The sequence below is a fragment of the Aspergillus fijiensis genome (genome assembly GCF_003184825.1).
Source record: "Aspergillus fijiensis CBS 313.89 unplaced genomic scaffold BO72scaffold_7, whole genome shotgun sequence".
Classification (NCBI taxonomy): domain Eukaryota; kingdom Fungi; phylum Ascomycota; class Eurotiomycetes; order Eurotiales; family Aspergillaceae; genus Aspergillus; species Aspergillus fijiensis.
Window position 1 is genome coordinate 84,237 of NW_024468983.1, and position 19,119 is coordinate 103,355.

Here is a 19,119-nt window from a genome sequence, read left to right on the forward strand (position 1 = left end):
AGCTCCACGTCCATCGTGACCTGTCATAACTCAGAGACATGGCAGAGTCCCGGCACCATATCCGGCGCTGGAATGCACGATCCATGATGATCCTGGACCAACACCTCGGGGTTTCCGGCTTTCGGCGCCTGCAAACCCCGCCTTTGCCTACTATATAAAGAACATACCAATCGGTCCCTGCTGCAATCAACAGACCGTTGCAATCCGTCCTCAGCAAGAATCTACTACTCGATTCGAAACGAAAAACAAAATGTTGTTCATCATCGGTGTTGTACTTGGCTGCTTGCTTGTCGTGGGTGTCCTTGCTTCGATAACGCCCAACCGCAACACTAATAGTCGGGCTATCTACAGCACTTCTTCTATCGAGGACTGACCAGCCCTCTCGCCCATATCCCGGGCCCGCGCTCTTCGCGATGGACCAGTGCGGTCTTTGCCTACTACTGCGTGCGGGGCGAGGTGGCCCAGTATGTCCATAGCCTGCACCGCAAATATGGTACTGTACAGCCCGCTGGACCCTGCCAGACGAAGTACGCACCATAACCCCAACTGACTCACCCACTCGCTAGGCCCCGTCGTCCGCGTTACCCCCACGGAAGTCGACATCTGCGATACCAGTGCCGTCAAGCAGATCCACAAAACCGGCAGTGCATTCCTCAAGTCCCAGTGGTACGTCGACCTCACCCCACGAGAGAGACAGAGCACCTTTTCCACCGTCGATCCCAAGTTCCATGCCGCCCACCGGCGACTGCTGTCCTCACCCATTTCCGATGCGGCCCTGATGACCCATTTCGAGCCACTCATCCGCGCCAGAGTCGGCCAAGCAATCGATGGACTGGACCAAGATATGGCAGCCACGGGAGCCGGGGATGTGTACAAATGGATGCTATTCATGGCCACGGACATCATCGGGGAGATGTCCTTCGGCGAGTCCTTCCGCATGCTGGACTCAGGCAAGGTGCGTAATACCCATTCTCCGAACGAACAGGAGCAACGGGCTCACCAACAGCAGAAAAGCCAATACAGCAATGACCTGGAACGGATCGCATTGACCGGGATCATCCGCACCACGTTTCCGACCATGTTCAAGCTGGCAGCGACTCTGCCGCTGCCCATCTTCCGTGAGACAGTGAAAGCCGTGGACCGTCTGGAATCCTACGCCGTGGCCTCCATCGGCCGCTATTATGGCCTACTGAAACAGAACCCGAAGGACCCAAAGCCTACCCTGTTCACCAAACTGTATGACGCCGGCGAGAACGGCCTCTCCAAGGACGAGATCACCGCGGAGGCACGCACCTTCATCGTGGCCGGTAGTGACACCACTGCCGTGACGCTGACCTACCTGATCTACGCCGTGTGCCAGAACTCGCGGATCCGAGACACGCTGGTCGCCGAAATCGCGCAGCTCCCGGCGGACTTCACCGATCGGGATCTGCGCGGCTTGGCGTACTTGAATCGGGTCATTCTGGAGTCGCTCCGACTCTACAGCGCGGTTCCGTCGGCGCTGCGTCGTGCCGTGCCTGCTGGCGGGGCCCATCTCGCGGGCTATAGTCTTCCTGCCGGGGTCACGGTGGGCACGCAGTCGTATTCTCTGCATCGCGACGCGAAGATCTTCGCGGACCCGGAGGAGTTCGAGCCGGATCGATGGGTGTCGCCCACTCAAGCGATGAAGGATGCTTCGCTGCCATTTGGTGGAGGGTCGCGTGGTAGGTTCGAGATTGTGCCTGTTATCCGGGCGAAAAATGAGTGCTAATTCATGAATCAGTCTGTCTGGGAATACATCTGGCACGAATCGAGCTACGACTAGCCACGGCGATGTTCTTCCGTCGGTTTCCACAGGCACGCGTGTCGAGCCGCCATGGGATGAGCGAGGCAGATATGGTGATGGAGACCTTCTTCCTGATGGCGCCCAAGGGGCATCGGTGTCTGATCGAGGGGCGGGTTTCGCAGCAGAAGGTTCAGTCTTAGGCGGTCGTTACTCTTATACTCTGGATGATGATGATGATCTTCATGATGAGGATTCAATAGCACACTGCCGTAGGTTGCAGATGCTTGCAGTGGATCATATAACGAGTAGATGTAATATGCCATCGGGGTGTCATCCTATGGGTTTCCCCGCACTCAGCAGCAACTAAGCTTCCCCGCTTCAACCGCACCTCACCAAACAAGTAACACAACAACACAACAACACAACAACACAACGCACTACAACACACCACAACGCACCGTTGCACAAACCACATTCATCCACAACCATGTCCAGCACGTCCAACACCAAGCCCCTCAGCGATCGCGAGGCACTGGCCTTCCGCCAAATCCCTACCATGACCTTCTCCACCGCCACCAACCCTCTAACCGCGCCTCTTGCCCCCGACCCGAGCGCCGACACGCCATCCCTCCGCGCCGCATCGCGCTTCGCCGTCCCCGGCAGAGCCATCATCACCGGCGGCGCAGGCTCCCTGGGCCTAACCGTCGCGCGGGCCCTACTCGAACACGGCCTGACGGCGCTCGCCCTCCTCGACCTGCCGGCGACGATCACCACCTCGACCGCCGCCCTGACCGAACTCACCACCTCCTTTCCCAACGCACAAATCCACGCCTATCCCGTGGACGTGACCTCCCCCGAAAGCATCACCACCACCATCACCACGGCCGTAACCAGCATGGGCGGCGTCGACCACCTCCTCTGCTTCGCCGGCATCGTCTCCTGCACGCCGTCGACCGGCGCCGCACCCGCCGAATTCAGCAGAGTCCTCGACGTCAACCTGACGGGCTCCTTCCTCTGCGCCCAGGCCGCCGCGGCCCACATGATCGCCCAAGGTACGGGGGGCAGCATCGTCTTCACGGCCTCCATCTCCGCCCACGCGACCAACTTCCCGCAGCCGCAGGTGGCGTACAACGTCAGCAAGGCCGGGGTGGTGCACATGACCCGCAACCTGGCGGCGGAGTGGGCCGTCCACGGGATTCGGGTCAATAGTGTCAGTCCCGGGTATATGGATACCGTGCTGAATGCCGGGGACGGACTGCAGCCGTTGCGGGAGATCTGGGCGCAGCGGTGTCCGATGGGTCGGATGGGGGATGTGGAGGAGGTGACCGGGGCGTTTGTCTTGCTGTGTAGTCCACGGGGTGGGAGGTATATCACCGGAGTGGATTTGGTGGTGGATGGGGGGGCGATGACTTTGTGAGCACCCTAGGTGGAGATAGATAGGGTGGGGAAGGGGAAGGGGAAGGGGAAGGTTAGGGCTAGATGCCAGTTGGTGGTATTTTGATTTAGCCTCCATAGATATCAGATTTGAGGTTGAAGTAGACTCCCACTTGAAAACAGATAGCAGAAGCAGTACTACTCGTGACACGGCTAGTACACATGGCTTGGGTTCGCTACAACACCAGTAAAGTACCAGTGACTAGTGTCTGTGTCCCCTTTACGCGAGACAGAATGATGCTTTAATAGACCTAAATACGGTCGGAATTGCACTTGACTTGTTCGTCGAATGCATTGGCGTTTCTGGCCTTGCCACGAAGAGACTGTCCAAGGACGACTTGAAGTAAACCGCTGCGACCGAGGAAGAAGTTTATGGGCGAGGCACTCTTGCAGACCACTGGGGGCAAGAATGAGATTCCGAGGTCTCACAACCATGAGGGCGATGTGACGCTGATAGACTGACTGACTAGGCCGAAAGGGGCAATTCGGATGAGAGCCCCCCTCTCAGATAACATTCCCCAGACAATAAGGAAAGCCACTTTCCTTCTCACAACTGTGTTACAGCACCTGTTAATGCGTAGGACAAGTCATCCCATGAACCTGATAAGAGACAATCGCATGCAGGAGTCATCTGACACCACGAGCGCATTTAAAAGCGACTCGACGAGCCTATCCACCAGTCCGCACCACCAGCATCTACTCCATAACCCTATCTGGATCCAGAGCCCAAACACATACATAACGCACACCCACACTACAAATCCACCATGACTCGCCCCCCCCTCCCAGTCCCACCTCCTATTGATCCCTCCTACACCCCGACCACTAGCATCACCACCCTCCCGGCCACCAGCCCCATCGAATCCATCCTGGCCGTCCTCGAGCGCGACGGCGGCCTCATCCTCCGCGACCTCGTCACCCCCTCCGAACTACAAGCCATCGCTGCCGAGACCGCGCCCTGGAGCACCCCGCGGCGCCACCTGGACCCCACCGCGCAGGGCGACGCCTTCTACACCATCCCCCCACAGACCACCCTCATTCCAGGCCTAGTGGGCAAATCCGCCACCGCAGCGCGCATCTGCGAGCACCCCGTCCTCGACGCCCTGCGCGAGCGCATCCTCGTCGACGAATTCACCGTCACGCGCGAGGGCTTCATCGAGCCCAATCGCATCGACCCCCTACTGAGCATGAGCGCCTCGATGAACATCGGCTACGGGGCGCCGCGCCAGCTGCTCCACCGCGACGACAACGTGCACGGGGTGAAGCACCAGGTGCCGCCCGGAGGGGAGTGGTCGTTTCAGAACGCCAGCCAATTCGGGTGTCTCGTGGCCGGGTGCGAGGTGACGCGGGCCAAGGGGGCAACCATGTTCGTGCCGGGCAGTCATAAGTGGGGGGATGGCCGGGCGGCCATGCCCGACGAGGTGTGTTTTGCGGGTACGTCTGCCCTTTCCCCGAGCAGATTTTCTGAGCTCTTGGAGCGAGAGAGACTGCAGAACCAAGACGAGCTGACTGAATGCGCTATGGTGGTGGAGGTAGAAATGGCCCCCGGCTCCGCCCTGATCTTCCTCGGGTCCGCGTACCACGGCGGCGGTCACAATTCTGTGCCCGACTCGGTGCGGACCATGCACAGCTTCTTCTTCGTCCGGGGCACGTACCGCACCGAGGAGAATCAGTTCCTGGCCATCCCGCGCAGCAAGGTGCTGGGGATGAGTCCGAAGATGTTGCAGCTGCTGGGGTATACGAAGCCGACCACCTCGTTGGGCATTGCGGATAATATCAGTCCGCATGAGGACGTGAAGGGGATCTGGGAGAGGGTGTGTCAGTAGCGTACCATTTGGAGTTATGAGGGTGTTTGTTTTAATGAACAGTGTGGGTTGGATGTTGGCGGCAAATGAGAGGATTGGACTACGAACGAGACTGTTGTTCCCTCAACCAGCGAGGACTAACTGCTTCAACTACTGATTCAATTCGAGTCAAGTCTATATCAATGGTAGAATCATTACATGCGTTAATCCCATATCCAGAGGCCAAAAGATCTACAAATGAGAGGTGAGAATCCCCCCCGTGACAATCATCTTGATGGTGAGATAGTCGTCCAAGCCGTACTTGCTTCCCTCGCGGCCCATGCCCGAGTGCTTCACACCCCCAAACCTGCAGAACCATTAGCAGCAGCACAGTCACAAAGAAGCGGAGAACATACGGCGCCGGCGCATCGGAGATCACCCCCGTATTGAGCGCCACCATCCCCGTCTGCAACCCCTCCGAGACGCGGTGAGATCTGGCCAAGTCGGTGGTCATGACATACGCCGCCAGCCCAACCTCAGCCTTGTTGGCCCTCTGAAGCACCTCCTCCTCCGTCTTGAACCTGATCAGCGCCGCCAGCGGGCCAAAGGTCTCCTCCGCCGTGACGCGCATCGAGTCATCCACATCGCCCAGGATGGTCAACTCATGGAAATTCCGCCCCAACGCCGGCAGCGCATTGCCCCCGAGCAGCACGGTGGCCTTCTTCCCCACCGCATCCCGGATATGCTCCGCCGTCTTGCCCCAGCCGTTGGTCAGGGGGCCATGCGTCGCCTGCGCATCCTCCAAGCCATTCCCCACCCGGAACTTGCGCACCTCCTCCACCAACCGCCGAGAGAAACGGTCGTAGATCCCCTCCTGCACGTAGATGCGATTCGCGCAGACGCACGTCTGGCCCGTGACCTTGAACTTACTCGCGATGGCGGCCGTGACCGCGACCTCGACATCGGCATCATCGAACACGATGAACGGGGCATTGCCGCCCAGCTCCAGACTCAACTTCTTGAGCGTGTTGCTACTCTGCCGCATGAGCAGCTTCCCGACGCGCGTCGACCCGGTGAACGAGATCTTCTTGACCGCCTCGCTCTCGCACAGCGCCAACCCGAGCTGGGGGGTATTCTCCAGCGCGGTGACGACATTCAACACCCCCTTGGGCACCCCGGCCCGCTCCGCCAGCACGGCCAGCGCATTGGACGCGAACGGGGTGAGCCCATCCGACTTAAGCACCACGGTACACCCGGCCGCCAGCGCGGCGGCGATCTTGCGCGCCCCCATGGCCAAGGGAAAGTTCCAGGGCACGATGAGCCCGCACACGCCGACGGGCTCCTTGAGCACCTGCACGCGGCTGGCCGGGTGGCTGTGCGGGATCACGTCGCCGTAGATGCGCGCGGCCTCCTCGCCGAACCACTCGAAGAAGCTCGCCGCGAAGAGCACCTCGCCCTCCGCGTCGCCCCGGACCTTGCCGTTCTCCGCCGTGATGATCCGTCCGATGTCCCGCTGGTTCGCGACGAGTAAGTCGTACAGCTTGCGCAGGATGCGGCCGCGCTGGCGGCCCGACTGGCTGCGCCAGGCGGGGAAGGCGGCGGCCGCGGCGGCGATGGCGGTCTGGATGTCTCCGACGGTGGATTCGGGGCAGCTGCCTAAGGTGGTCTCGTCGGCGGGGTTGGTGACGGGGAAGGTTTGGCCGGATTGGCTGGGGACCCAGGCGCCGTTGATGTAGCATTTGTCGACGAAGAGGGTCGAGTCGTGGAGGGTGGAAGCGAAGGTTGATGTCATTTTGGTGGTGGTGCTGGTGGGGTTTGTTGTTTGTTGTGGGAATGGGGTTGATTGTGGTACAGGGAAGGGGGAAGCTGGCTTATATGAGGGATGATGGTGGTAGAGGAGTGTACAGCTGGGTATAAGACTGAGGGTATCTGCAATTGGCCTTCCTAGTCGAGTCAAAAGAATGAGATACCCTCGGCTGGCGCTGCTCGGCTTTCCCTCCCGATCCCCGACTTCGGCAGGCCTCGGATACAGTTGCCTGTTCGGGTGTGTTTGGAGAGAGCCAGGCCCTAACTTACCCTCTGCCGCAGCCTCTACGGTGAATGGTGTGATGTGTAGTTTTTATGGTGAACTGAGCTTTATTCGCTACTTAACTACTCTACAAGTACCGTCCCCCTGAATTCCTACGTAACAAAGACCTGCAATTGAGGCAGTTCCGCCGCCCAGTTCCTCTCCGCACCCCCCTCCCACACCTGCTGCAGCAGCTCCATCGCTCGAATGATGTTCGCAAACCCATTGCGCCGGAACTGGCGCTCCAGAAACCCCCGGAAGAAGTGCTGGTCCTCCGGACGCCGACACTCCAACCCGATGATGAACGCCGACCACACCAGCACGTGGTCCATCTGCGACACTTCGGGATACAGCACCAGCAGTTGCTTGAACTGGTCGACCAGGTGCGAGAGCGCGCGCGGCGGACTCGCCGTCCGGGCCAGCGCCCGCTGGAGGTAGATATCGTACGCCTGCTGCCGGACCTCGGCGATGCGGTCCAGGGCCAGCGCGTGGCGCGGGTGCAAGGTGCGGTAGTAGCGGAGGCAGTCGAAGCTCTGCGCCCCGTGCGACAGGATCGCGCAGATGCCGGAGTCGAGGCTGATCAGCGGGCTTGCATTGACGCGCATTCTATTTTAGATTCGTATAAGTATTTTATCTTGCACCCCACGATGGGGGGTGGGTGTGTGTGTGTCTGGGCTACGACTCACTTGCGGATCTCCCGCAGGAGAAAAGCAGACACCTCGCCCCCGTCAAGCCCCCCATCGCCGCCTACCGCGTCGATCGCCGATTGCAGCATCCGGAACAAGATCGGAAAGTCCGAGCCGCCCGTGACCATCACGGCCAGCAGGAGGATGAGGATGGTCAGGATGACGGATTTCCTGGTCGCCATGTCGCAGGCGCCCAGGTCGCTGCGGCGCTGCAGCCCCCGGATGACTTGCGTGTAGAGCCTGCGGGGGTCGGCACAGCCGGGACTGCTGCCGACCGTGCCCAGGAGGTGGTGGGAGGCGACGGCCAGGACGGAGTTGAGGACCAGCTCGTCGGTGTGGGCGATGGGGAGGATGGTCCCGCGCCAGCCGTTGTGCTGGTCGTCGATGACCACCATCTGCGGGGCGATCTGTTCGGAGACTTCGACCGTCAGTGGTTGAATGACCATGTTTAGGTTCGACAGGTGTTTACAATATGTGAGGAGGTACGACTTCCATGCTTCAAGTCCGGCTAACGGGGGCTTGACAATGGAGATCGAGGCGAAGGGGGAGACGGCGGGTTCTGGTGATCGATCGCTGTCTGAGGTCTGGGGCGATGGCAAGAACAGGGCCGGGAGCTCGTCAGGAGACGATGGGGGGTTTGTGCACTCGTTGGGAAACAGGATATTGAGGATATCCTCTGTTGTCTCAAAGAGACAGTCTGATCCGGTTCTGCCCTTACTACAACTTGACCTCCTTTCTCGTCAGCATCCATCGGTGTGCGCTGGAAAGGCTGCCCACATACGGTGGTAGGGTATGTTTTCGGGGTCCTCGTCTTTTGCTTGCATCACGGAACCTAAACCGCATTCCTAGACCGCTACAGCTGATACCCTTGGCAGTACACTTTTCACAGGCAGGTTCTTTTCTATCGCAGTGGATGCGGCGCTGGGAGCACTCGTAGCATCCTGTCTGATCATCAGCCTCAGCCACTGCACGCTGATGACGAAGCGTACCTTTGATCTTGGGGACATAGGGCCTGTTTCGTAGAGGCATGATGCTGATTTTCTCGCACTGACAGAGTATACAGAAGGAAATGACATGTGAGATGCAATAAAGGAGCAACAGTGCCCAGTGCAGTGACTAAGATAACCTGCCAGATCCAGCTGGCCATCCTTATCTTCCCCGCATTGGCTCTTATCGGACGCTAGTCCCAAAACGGCAAGAAAAATGAGAGCCGAGAGGCGAGCGATGATTGGCCTCGGCTCCTCGGCTGTCCGGCTACTCCATCCGATTGCTATCTGCACATTCCAGTTGGCATACTCAGTGGCATACTTCATGATTCATCACTGCTAACTCAACCGACACTTCGCTCGGTTGATTACTGACTCCCGGGTGTGGGCCAGGCACCCCGAGGTGGCTGGCTACGTCATCGAAATAGGGTTGGCTGTTCTGCCCGGTAAAGCAGACACCTACATCCACACACCCACACGGTGCTCCAAAGGTACTGTCGAAGACGACTCTGTATGCCACCGAGAGTCGCTGAATGTAGTACATCTAGAAGGAGGGTGATTGAGAAAAAGCAGTGCGAATACTAGACTGGTGCTCAGATGCATAGGAAGCCTTCGTATCTATAAACATCGGGTACGATTCACAAGCAGCTGATCCGCGTGCTCCTCCAATGGTATGAAACCAAGACACGATTCATAATTTGTCAAGGGAGAGTATCCTAGTCACTACTAGCGGCAGGACTGCGGTGAGAATACAGATCCCAGGCTTTGATGGAAATGCAGTGCCCAGACATCACCAACAAACAGCCCGAGAACGCAGGGCGCACAGGCTGCAAGACGCTCCCAGGCCGAGTTGAGCAGCGTTGACAGACCCACACATGAGACGAGGGTCCATTCCACCCTCTGAGCATCTAATCATAGGTGATACAGATCTTCTCATTGTTCACATCCATCGCATCGGCCACGGTGATGTTCTCCGCGAGTCCCGCCAGCCAGAGCGTATGGTTCAACGTGGTCACGTTCCCGTGATCCCCAAAATAGGGCACGAAGGCGTTGACCCACAGGAAGAAGGGCTGCGCTTCTCCGAACAGGGTCTGCGGCGCCACCAGCGGCCCACCCATGGCCGTCAACCGACTGGCGTTCTTCGACTGCCACTGCGTCCAGAGGCGGTCCAGGTTCGTGGGGTGCAGGAAGAAGATTGGGTCAAAGGCAGAGAAGGAGACGTGTTCCATCTAAGCGGAGCACATCGACGTTAGCCAGGGAACTACATAGCTGCTTCTCTTCTCCCGAAGAGGATGACTTACCGTGCCACCGACACCGAAATGACCGCCCGTATGCGGCGTGTTTCCGAGACACGCCCACATGGACCAGTAGTCGTCGATGTCCATGCAACTGTCGACGATGGTCTGCGAGACGGAGTCGAAATGCGTCTGGTTGAACACCCGTTTCAGGCAGCTGTCGCTGGTGCGCGTGAGCTCGGTCGTCAGGTTGAGCGGTAGATACGCAAAAGGTCCGTCCTGGACGCAGCCGTCCGCATCGGTGTTGCCGGTGCCGAAGCCGGCAGTCGGGCTCGTGCTCCAGTCACTGGCATTCTTCAAAGGTGCCCTCGCTTGGTCCTCTTGTTCATCCCAGTACCTATGAAGGGGTAAGTCACAATGCGGTGCAATCCAGAGGTCACGGTCGGGCGTCGAGGGAGAGGTTGAGTGCAGGTACTCACGGATAGGGGCCTGTGTAGCCGCACTCGTCCCGGAGGAGGTCCTCATGCACTCTGGTGTACCAACGGTGCCAGGGAAAGAAGGCGCCCTGATTGGAGGGAATGGGTTAGACGTCAACTGACTCCCTAGGGCGATTGAGAAGCAAAAAAAAAAAAAAAAAAAACAGACAGTGTGGAGTAGACAGACGGTGAGAGAAAGAGGATCAATATACCGAAGTTATATAGTATGCTGGGTACAGCAGAGGATATCCGAGAATCATCAGTGATCGACGGTCATTCTACAGTAAAGGTTTCTAGGGTCCCTATGGGGCGAGGGAAATTGTACAGTCATGTGTGAGCCCCTCTAAACTTCCTTACGATTTTTCCCCGTCTTCCAAAAGTATTCATCGCGCAGCTCGTTATATATCAAGGTTCCTAGGACTCTTTCTCAACTAGGGTCGAAAAGCGTGCCACTTAGCGGGGATTTCTTTACTAGGGCCAATGCCCTATAATAGTATGCCGTTCGATCTGCCTACAGAGCAACGAGCAATGTCCGGTAGGGTTGATACTTAATTTCTGATACTTCTCCAAGTGGTGCAAAGGACAGATACTTGAAACCACTAAGCCTTTGTGAGTCTAGCCTCGGTGGATTTCTGGTTTTGATTTTTCCAGTAAAAGTGATTCTTCACAAGTCCCACTGAGCTGTAAGTTGAGGGCCATTAAATTTCTCGCCTCATCTCTCGGCATAGTAGCTAGAGACTTGAGACATCCAGCCATAGTCTATGTGGCATAAAAACCGTAGCAAATTCTGATCTGACCCCTGGAACAGTCCGGCATGCACAGAGTGGTTGTAGGTCAGCTGCCAGCATAACCGACAAAGAGAAGGAAAAAAAAAAGGCCAGATAACCTCGCTTTTGTACAGTACAGTACATAATACCTAATGTCCCTAGCGCTCAAGGGCAGTAGGCATCGAAGTGAGTGGTAGGATGCTGAAAGATGACCGGACCACCACCGACGGAGACCGACTTCCCATCCTGCTGCAGCCCACCCCCGGGAATATAAATCCGGCCACCCATGCCGATAGCCTGGGTTCCATGGCGTGGGACGGGCATGGGCGCCATTTCGGTCCACTGCACCGACAGGGGACTATACCTCTCCGTCTGATTGAACACTCCCGTGGCAGCATCGACATTGCCTTCCCCACCGAATGCGTAGAAGTTGCCTCCAACGGCACCGCCCGACAAACCGCCGCGCGAAACCGGCATCCGAGCTGCGCTGACCTTCCAACCAGCTGCCAGGTCTGTCAGGTCCAGCTCAAAGACGGTGTCCTTGTGGTAGAGCTGTCCGTACCGTCGGCCACCCACCACATAGAAGGAATTCCCAATGACCGCACCGGCCGCATGTTGGCGGCTTTCCGGGAGCTCGGCTGCAGCGGCCTCGAGTCGCTGCCAGGCTTCCGAGGTGGTGTTGAAGGCAACGACACTCGTGACCGCATCCTGGTACCCTGTCTGGAGCACCGTCATTCCACCAGCCAGGTAGATCATCCCCTCATGCACCCCAACCACCGCGCTGCCCTTCTCGGTGCCGCTCGGCATCGGAGCAATTTCACTCCAGGCATCCACGGCAGGATCATACACATAGCAGGCTCGAGTGGCTACCCAGTTCATGGTCAGGTCCGACGAGAGAGGAGCCTCGACCAGGCCGCCGAGCAAATACAATCTGTCGCCCACCCCAGCCGCATTTGCGTGGTTGACCTTGTGCGGTGCGGGCGCGGCAGTGTGCCAGGTGTCCGTGGCAACATCGTAGAGTTGCACCAGATCGGTCGTCGCCGTGCTGTTCGCCGTCGGAACGAGACCGCCGACAATGGCGATGATGGAGTCTCCTATCGCGGCGGTGGCGTGCTCTTGACGCGGCTGGGGGATTGAGGTGAGGTTTACCCACTGCCCGGGGCCGCACGAAGGCGCGGCGGTGGCGACGCCAAGCAGTCCGAGGACCATCAATCCCAGAGCGGAGCGGGAACAAGGCATGGTACAGTATTGTATGAATGGCTGAACGAGAGAAGATTGGGAAGTAGGGATGAAGAGGTGCTTGGTTGAGAGTGTTTGGGAGGAGGAGGTGGGTTGTTTTCAGGACCTTAAATAATCCACAGATTTCGGGCGGTGGGTGATGAATAGATATGAGCTCAACAGGATGATCCCCTGATCCCTCTCATCGGATCCTCCTATCTCTTTTCTATTCGGTTTGTGGTTGCTTCATCGCTTCGGTAAGCAGTGAGCGGTCACTGAATCTGATAGATCATGCTGCGGAAATACCAATATTACCTCCTTCTACCGCAGATCGGCAAGTCCTAGACACATGCCCCCGGGCTGTGTACATTGCAAGGCATCTAGGGTAGATTTAGGAAGCCAGGACTGAATCCCAAGTCCCTGAAACCAGGTAGTGTCAACATCAGGCTGGAGGACAAAGCCGCAGGTAACGCGGAGGGACCGATAAAAACTTAGCTGACAGCCCCTTTATAACCGTCAAGCATGCCTTAACATAGACTCGTATACATTCTCACCCAACTTCCACATTTCTCAACAATCTATATACAACCAGAACCCCCCCACTCAACCCCCCTCCGCAAAACGTCTTCTAGTGCCACCTAAAGGACCCAAGTCCCTCACAGACACCCCTTTCCCCTACACCTACCTGCCAACCCCCCCTCCAGCCACCGTCTCTTGATGCTCCGAATAAGCATCCTTCTCCAAATCCTTCCCCCCTGCCTCCTCCCCCAGTCCCGCCAATTCCTGCTGCACAGGAACGGACTCAAACCCGACCTTGTACCAGGGCAGCGCCATCAACGCCCCTGTACTCTCCATACTGCGACCCTTGCACTCCGGGAAAGCGAAGAAGACCCAGATGGTACCGCAAAAGGTGCAGGCAGCGAACAGCGCGAACGGACCCCACGGGTGCATGGCGACGGTCATATTCGGGAAACCGCGAGTGATGCCGAAGTTCAATAGGTTCTGGTAGGTAAATGCCAGAGTAATGACGGTACCGCGCATGCTGGTGGGGCAGATCTCTGAGGCAGTCAGGGAGAACGCGGGGGCCCAGCCAAAGCCGTAGCCGACGGCGAAGACACACAGGGCGACGACGGCGATGATGGCTGCTGCGCTGGGGCTGCTGTTTGTGGCCGAGAGGTCGGCTTTGCCCAGGTAGGCGGCGATGTAGATCAGGCAGACGAGGTTGATGGCAGAGCCGGCGAGGAGGAGGGGCCGGCGGCCGAAGCGCTCGGTGAGGAAGAAGGCGTATAGAAACACAGACAGGAACTTGATGGTGCCATACACTGCGGTGAAGAGGAGGACTTTCGAGGAGTTGAAGCCAATCGAGGCCAGGATAGTCGGGGCGTAGTAGGTGATGCTGTTGCCGCCGGACATGATGAAGAAGGTCTGAACAAAGAGGACCAGCACCAGGACCTTGCGGAAGGTCGGGTCGGAGGCGAACTGCCGACAGGACTGCTGGATGGACTTCCAGGGTGACTGGCCGGGGGTGGGAGCGTCCTCGCTGTGGTCGACTTTGTTGCGTAGCTCGGTGTACTCGCGGGCGAAATAGGGGCTGCGCTCGTCGAGTCCGCCACGCAGGCGGATGAGGTTGCGGCGTGCGGCGGCGACCCGGCCACGCATCATGAGGAACCGGGGGCTTTCGGGACAGAAGGGGTAGCCCGCCAACAGGATGGTCGATGGGATGAGCTGCAGGATCATTGGGATGCGCCATTGCCATTCGGATCCCGCGGGGATGACCATCGTTACGGCGTAGTTGATCCAATACGCCCCGGCCACGCCGGACATAATCCCTGCGTTGTAGAAGGTGGACATCATGCCACGGAGCTCAGTGGGCGCCACTTCGGAGATGTACACGGGGCCTGCTGAGTAGGCAATCCCGGACCCCAGGCCAGAGATGGTGCGGCCTACCATGAGTTCGGCCAGAGAGCCGAAGTTGACCGCCATGAGCAGCGCACCGATGGTGTATGTGATCGCAGCCAACAAGATCACCGGTTTGCGGCCACGACGTTCCATGATTGGACCGGAGAGGAGGATGCCTGCGGTTTGGCCCTTTGAATCGATTAGTTGATCAGGAAGATGCCCCTGGGCGCTCTATATGCTCCTGTGGGAGATGTAAAGGACACGAAGGCTACTCGAAGCGACTCACCAGCAGCATTGAGGAGGTGACCCAGCCCTTGTAGTTGGTGACAGTCCCCGAAGAAAGCGAGCCCCAGCCGTACTCATGCTTGAAGCCACTCATTCCCATCACACCGGAGATGTTGGAAGAGTTGAAGCCGTGAAGGCTACCACAGTAGGAGGCCCAAATGGCAACCAGCCAGATGAATGCTGCTCGAGCTGGTTTGGGAACTTCTTTTAGGGCATCCTTGGAGATGCCTCCACCGGTGGCGCCCATGGAGACACAGATAAGTAAGACGACGAAATGCAGGAGATGATAGATGATGAGGCTGGGGAGAATGAATTCAGGTTCAGAGAGGTTGTTGTTCTGATAGAGAAGATCATTCCCGTCCTGCCAGGCTATAAGTGAGGGCAGGGAGGACTACCCCAGACCACCAGTCTTGGCAATCTCATCATCCACGTGAATGCTCACCGAAATCCCCACACCCAGCTGTGTGTGAAAACTGGGGAAATAGGACATAGGAGCTCTCCGAGCGGGCGTTTCGTGTCCTGGAGCATTCCGGGGGAGGGATTCTGGGGACGGCTGGTACGGGCTGGTCAGAATTAAAGGGAACCTGCTGATTCGCCACCACATACTCTTGAACTAATTCTCTTGTGGAGTAATTTCAGCCAATCGATGTCGGATGTGAAAGCTTGAATTCAATACAGCCTTTCCAATTCGAGGGCGCGGTAAGCGAGATGTTGCTACTGTCCGTGTGGACTGAATGGGCCCATGGTATGATCCGTTATGGTTATTGTTGATATCCGCATCGATCATGCAACTCAAAATCGCACTCGCTGATACTTCTGAGTTGAGTCCTCAATCGTAGTGAACTTAGACGTTGACCATAAGTTCCATGGTAGCCTCGCGCTGGCTGGATACATTGTTAGGTCTTAGTAAATAAGCAAGAAGCCTTTATCGAAAGAGATTCAGCGCAGCTTGATATTTGTATCATTTCTAAATCGTTATGGTCGAATGCATAAGCTGTGTACTGTCCACAATCAACACTGCCATTCCAGTGGCACCACCCGACTTCGAAGGGGAGGGGGGCCGTGCAAGAATGTGCTGCATCAGCTTCACGGTCCATCCCGTATGTATCACAGCGAACAAGGCATATGCCTGCCGTTTATACGGTCGCATTCTAGACTTCAAGACCATCCCCATCGATGATGGATGGATCCTTGGCACTGCCTCGTAGATTTCAATCAAGTGTTAAGGCCTGTTGAACTCGGAGTCACCGAGTCCCGTACCATAATACACAGTGTAACGATAATCATGTACTGTACTGTTCTACTGTTCTACTGTCTCTCAACTTAACCCCGCAGTGCAAGAGTGAGGGAATCATCCTCTCATGTCGCTGTCGGACATGACACCTGTTTTTAGGTTCATTAGAAAGTAGAAAGAAAAGACGAGACATCATCCAAGTACTTCTATATTCCTCACAGTACACCAGTCATGAGATTGTTCTACGTTTAATGCTATTATTCAGAGTCAAAACGACTGCGCGAGGCAGGGTTAGGCGAAGAGATGTACTGTACTGTAATTCTGGTACAGACCCCGGAGTGCTCCGCATGCTACTACCCCCTCTTCCTGGTGAATTACTGGTATTGGAGCTCCACTTCCAGTACGAGTTGTAAGTTTCCCGACAGTTCTTTCGAGGCTGACAAGAGGAGTCTGTATTGCTCTAATCCCTCAGCATCATGACCTCTATAGTCAGAGCAGTTTCTATTTCAGGTTGAGATTACTTGGTTTCTTGCTGGCTGGACCTCCACGCTCTTCCACTTAACCGTTTGCTCGATGACCTTTTCATAGATGGTGAAACTCACCGCACCGGAGATCTGTCTGCGTTACTACCACACTCGACAACCAGAAGATGGTAACCGGGGAAAGAACCTACACTCAACCGAGCCAGACGAGGCGTCGTCCCCCGCCACAGCGAGGTGATGCCCTCCTGACGGATGACCGACTGCACGCAGTCGAGCGTCCCCTTGTACCGTTCCAACCCCCCAATCGCCTGCAAGCGCGTCTTGATCGCATCGAACGGCATCGTCATGTACACCGTCACCACGCCGGCCAACGCCCCCGCCCCTGCCGTGCTCAGGGACGAGGGCAGCTGCCAGGCGCGGAACTGGCCTAGCAGGAAATTGTAGCTAGTGAACCGTACCATCGCGTTCGCCGACTGCTTCATCGTGACGGGGACGACGCCGCGATAGAGCCCCGCGACGCCCTCGGTCGCCGCGATGGTGCGGATGGCATGGATGGCCGATCGGTATTGCTTCGCTCCAGCGCGGTCGTCGATGATCTTGGTCTTGAGAGTCTCGCCCGGCGTGACGACGGCGACACTCTCGGCAACTCCAGCGATCATGCCAGCGCCGAGATTGCCGAGAGAGGTCACCTTGCCCTGCGCGTCGACGGGCATATACTTGCGCGCGGTGTCGAAGGCGAAGAATCGCACGCCGGACTTGGAGGCGTTCGAGACGCAGAAGGCCATGCTGCCGGTGTAGAGGTGGCCGAGGCCATGCTGGCGGATGGTGCTGAGCAGCAGGTGCAGCGGGTTGGTCTTTTTGGTCTGTAGTTGTTGGCTGGTCTTGAGGTACTCTGTTGGATACTATTGAGGTTCACGTAAACCGTGGTCAGTGAATGTGGCTGTAGGGTTGGGATTGTGGTTGGGTGTATGGATGCATACCGTGAGAAGACTTTCAAACCCGCCGGCCGCACCACCTGCCACTATCGACTGCCACGGGCTCACTTGCTTCTTTGAAGTCATTTTGTACGCTTGAGTCTATTGTAGCGCCTTGCTCCAGAATTCCATCTGTGTATATCTATATCTTGTGCCGCCGACTCGACGATGCCGATCGCGGAGCCACCCGAGCTGGAGCACTCCGATACTGCTCTTCTCACCCATGATCACCGCAACCGCACTGCTTATCTATAGTGTCCAAGTAGACAAACAGAGTTCCCTTCTTACCTGACATAGATGTCCATTCATTCTACCTTAGTGAACAGCTCCAACGTCGCCTCAACATGACCATTGCCGACCTCTTCCCGCATGGTTGCTGGGACACACACCACCACATCTTCGACCGTAAGCCACTGTCTCCTTAACCCCAAACCCAGAGAATTCCACTAAATATAGAGCAACAACAGCCTCACAATACCCATACGCCCCGAACCGCCACCTGACCCCCTACCCCGCGACCATCGCCGACTTCCTCGCCTTCAAGCGACGCCTGGGGATCACCCACTCCGTGCTCACACATGGCCTCTCCTACGGCGACGACTGCACCTCGCTGACAGGCTTCACGGCGGAGCTCAACAAAGCCAGCGACCGGACCACGACCAAAGCGATCGCGGTCATCGACCCAGCAACCATCACCACCGACGAGCTGCAGCGCATGCACGCCGCCGGCGTGCGGGGCATCCGCGTAAACCTGTACAAGTACGAGGCGTTCCACAGCCTCGAGCGCCAGAAGGTGGCGCTGCAGGCGCACGCGCAGGCGCTGGACGCCCACGGCCAGCCGCACTGGATCATGGCGTTCACGCACCCGCACACAGAGTTCTGGCCGGAGCTGAGCGCCTGGCTGGCCGAGGGACATCTACCGGACACGATCCGGCTGGTCACGGATCACTTTGGCCTGCTGAAGTGCGCGAGCATGTTGCCGGCGCAGTACGAGGGGGATATCACCCGGCAACCCGGGTTCCAGGCGATCATGGAGCTGGTGCGGCAGGGCCGGTTGTTTGTCAAGCTGAGTGCGCCGTACCGGGTGAGTAGTCTGGGTGGCGGATATGAGGATGTGGAGCCGTTGGTGAGGGCGTATTTCGAGGCGAATCCGCGGCAGTTGGTCTGGGGGAGTGATTGGTATGTTTTCTACCCTTGTTCGGGGACGGAGGATCTTGAGTTATGGTGATTGTTGGATGGAAGAGATGGAGCTGATGGTCAATAGGCCCCATACGCCCCATATGAAGGTTCGTACGCCCGAGGAAGCCCTCAAGCCGACGCCGTATCTGGAGGTGGATGACTTGGCGTGGTTGCAAAGTCTGCGGTCGTGGTTGTCGGAGGAGGAGTGGCACTTGCTTATGGTGGAGAATCCACGGAGGTTGTTTGATTGGTGAGAGTGAGGCTGTCCCTGGGTTTGACGGGTGAAAGCCTCCGTGGGGATTTTCCAATGTATATATGATTATCCAGCTTTCAGACACAATCTACAGCAAGTCCCTACGCAGCATTGCCGAGTTTTTACTTTGTGAAAGCCCTCAGATGGCTCTATCAAACTGTACATAGCAGATGCCGTGACATGAAGAGACCTAGACTATCAAAGCCCATGGCGAAACAAGCTTTGCATATGTCTCTTGTACAAATTGTGCTTATGCTTTAAAGCTGCAGCAGAAGATGGCCAGGAGGCAATCCCGAGACTCCGAGCTGCCGAGAGCCGAGGCCCGGCCGAGACAGCCGTTGGAACAATCCCGAATGACGGAATGCCGATAGAAGCTGAGGAGAAAACCCTACCA

At 57.3% G+C, this 19,119-nt stretch overlaps 10 protein-coding genes across 10 annotated transcripts; 4 read left to right on the plus strand and 6 right to left on the minus strand.

Moving 5' to 3' along the window:
- Window positions 1–250: 250 nt before the first annotated feature.
- On the plus strand, window positions 251–1,965 carry BO72DRAFT_465726 (cytochrome P450; the record flags this gene model as incomplete). Its single annotated transcript, XM_040946731.1, has 5 exons — window positions 251–292; window positions 352–493; window positions 567–955; window positions 1,010–1,703; window positions 1,763–1,965. The coding sequence occupies 5 exons, from the start codon at window positions 251–253 to the stop codon at window positions 1,963–1,965; spliced, it is 1,470 nt and encodes a 489-aa protein (XP_040804796.1).
- BO72DRAFT_444826 (NAD(P)-binding protein) lies at window positions 1,762–3,197 on the plus strand. Its single transcript, XM_040943909.1, has one exon. The coding sequence runs from the start codon at window positions 2,253–2,255 to the stop codon at window positions 3,180–3,182; it is 930 nt and encodes a 309-aa protein (XP_040804797.1). The 5' UTR covers window positions 1,762–2,252; the 3' UTR covers window positions 3,183–3,197.
- A 769-nt stretch (window positions 3,198–3,966) lies between these two features.
- On the plus strand, window positions 3,967–5,025 carry BO72DRAFT_519988 (phytanoyl-CoA dioxygenase family protein; the record flags this gene model as incomplete). Its single annotated transcript, XM_040949710.1, has 2 exons — window positions 3,967–4,633; window positions 4,736–5,025. 2 exons carry the CDS (start codon window positions 3,967–3,969, stop codon window positions 5,023–5,025), a joined length of 957 nt encoding a protein of 318 aa, XP_040804798.1.
- Window positions 5,026–5,235: 210 nt separating this feature from the next.
- On the minus strand, window positions 5,236–6,797 carry BO72DRAFT_519991 (NAD-dependent succinate-semialdehyde dehydrogenase; the record flags this gene model as incomplete). The annotated part of the gene is made up of 2 exons (XM_040949711.1): window positions 5,400–6,797; window positions 5,236–5,350 (listed from the first exon to the last, which is right to left on the minus strand). Exons 1-2 carry the CDS (start codon window positions 6,773–6,775, stop codon window positions 5,236–5,238), a joined length of 1,491 nt encoding a protein of 496 aa, XP_040804799.1. The 5' UTR covers window positions 6,776–6,797.
- A 367-nt stretch (window positions 6,798–7,164) lies between these two features.
- On the minus strand, window positions 7,165–8,812 carry BO72DRAFT_474913 (Zn(II)2Cys6 transcription factor; the record flags this gene model as incomplete). The annotated part of the gene is made up of 5 exons (XM_040947300.1): window positions 8,727–8,812; window positions 8,519–8,678; window positions 8,207–8,466; window positions 7,738–8,155; window positions 7,165–7,657 (listed from the first exon to the last, which is right to left on the minus strand). The coding sequence occupies exons 1-5, from the start codon at window positions 8,764–8,766 to the stop codon at window positions 7,165–7,167; spliced, it is 1,371 nt and encodes a 456-aa protein (XP_040804800.1). The 5' UTR covers window positions 8,767–8,812.
- An 819-nt stretch (window positions 8,813–9,631) lies between these two features.
- On the minus strand, window positions 9,632–10,483 carry BO72DRAFT_455788 (Di-copper centre-containing protein; the record flags this gene model as incomplete). The annotated part of the gene is made up of 2 exons (XM_040946248.1): window positions 9,632–9,952; window positions 10,025–10,483. The coding sequence occupies 2 exons, from the start codon at window positions 10,481–10,483 to the stop codon at window positions 9,632–9,634; spliced, it is 780 nt and encodes a 259-aa protein (XP_040804801.1).
- Window positions 10,484–11,366: 883 nt separating this feature from the next.
- BO72DRAFT_370446 (Kelch repeat-containing protein) lies at window positions 11,367–12,410 on the minus strand (the record flags this gene model as incomplete). The annotated part of the gene is made up of 1 exon (XM_040940968.1): window positions 11,367–12,410. One exon carries the CDS (start codon window positions 12,408–12,410, stop codon window positions 11,367–11,369), a length of 1,044 nt encoding a protein of 347 aa, XP_040804802.1.
- A 690-nt stretch (window positions 12,411–13,100) lies between these two features.
- Window positions 13,101–15,128, minus strand: BO72DRAFT_524763 (sugar porter family MFS transporter; the record flags this gene model as incomplete). The annotated part of the gene is made up of 2 exons (XM_040949903.1): window positions 14,605–15,128; window positions 13,101–14,507 (listed from the first exon to the last, which is right to left on the minus strand). Exons 1-2 carry the CDS (start codon window positions 14,848–14,850, stop codon window positions 13,101–13,103), a joined length of 1,653 nt encoding a protein of 550 aa, XP_040804803.1. The 5' UTR covers window positions 14,851–15,128.
- A 1,185-nt stretch (window positions 15,129–16,313) lies between these two features.
- Window positions 16,314–17,380, minus strand: BO72DRAFT_421803 (putative mitochondrial solute carrier; the record flags this gene model as incomplete). Its single annotated transcript, XM_040942781.1, has 2 exons — window positions 16,314–17,221; window positions 17,300–17,380. 2 exons carry the CDS (start codon window positions 17,378–17,380, stop codon window positions 16,436–16,438), a joined length of 867 nt encoding a protein of 288 aa, XP_040804804.1. The 3' UTR covers window positions 16,314–16,435.
- Window positions 17,381–17,634: 254 nt separating this feature from the next.
- Window positions 17,635–18,805, plus strand: BO72DRAFT_519994 (amidohydrolase 2; the record flags this gene model as incomplete). Its single annotated transcript, XM_040949712.1, has 3 exons — window positions 17,635–17,698; window positions 17,761–18,472; window positions 18,558–18,805. 3 exons carry the CDS (start codon window positions 17,638–17,640, stop codon window positions 18,724–18,726), a joined length of 942 nt encoding a protein of 313 aa, XP_040804805.1. The 3' UTR covers window positions 18,727–18,805.
- Between the last annotated feature and the right edge of the window lie 314 nt (window positions 18,806–19,119).

Excerpts from the sequence above, each read along its gene's own strand:
- BO72DRAFT_444826 (XM_040943909.1), top strand. The coding sequence starts at position 2,253 with ATGTCCAGCACGTCCAACACCAAGCCCCTCAGCGATCGCGAGGCACTG.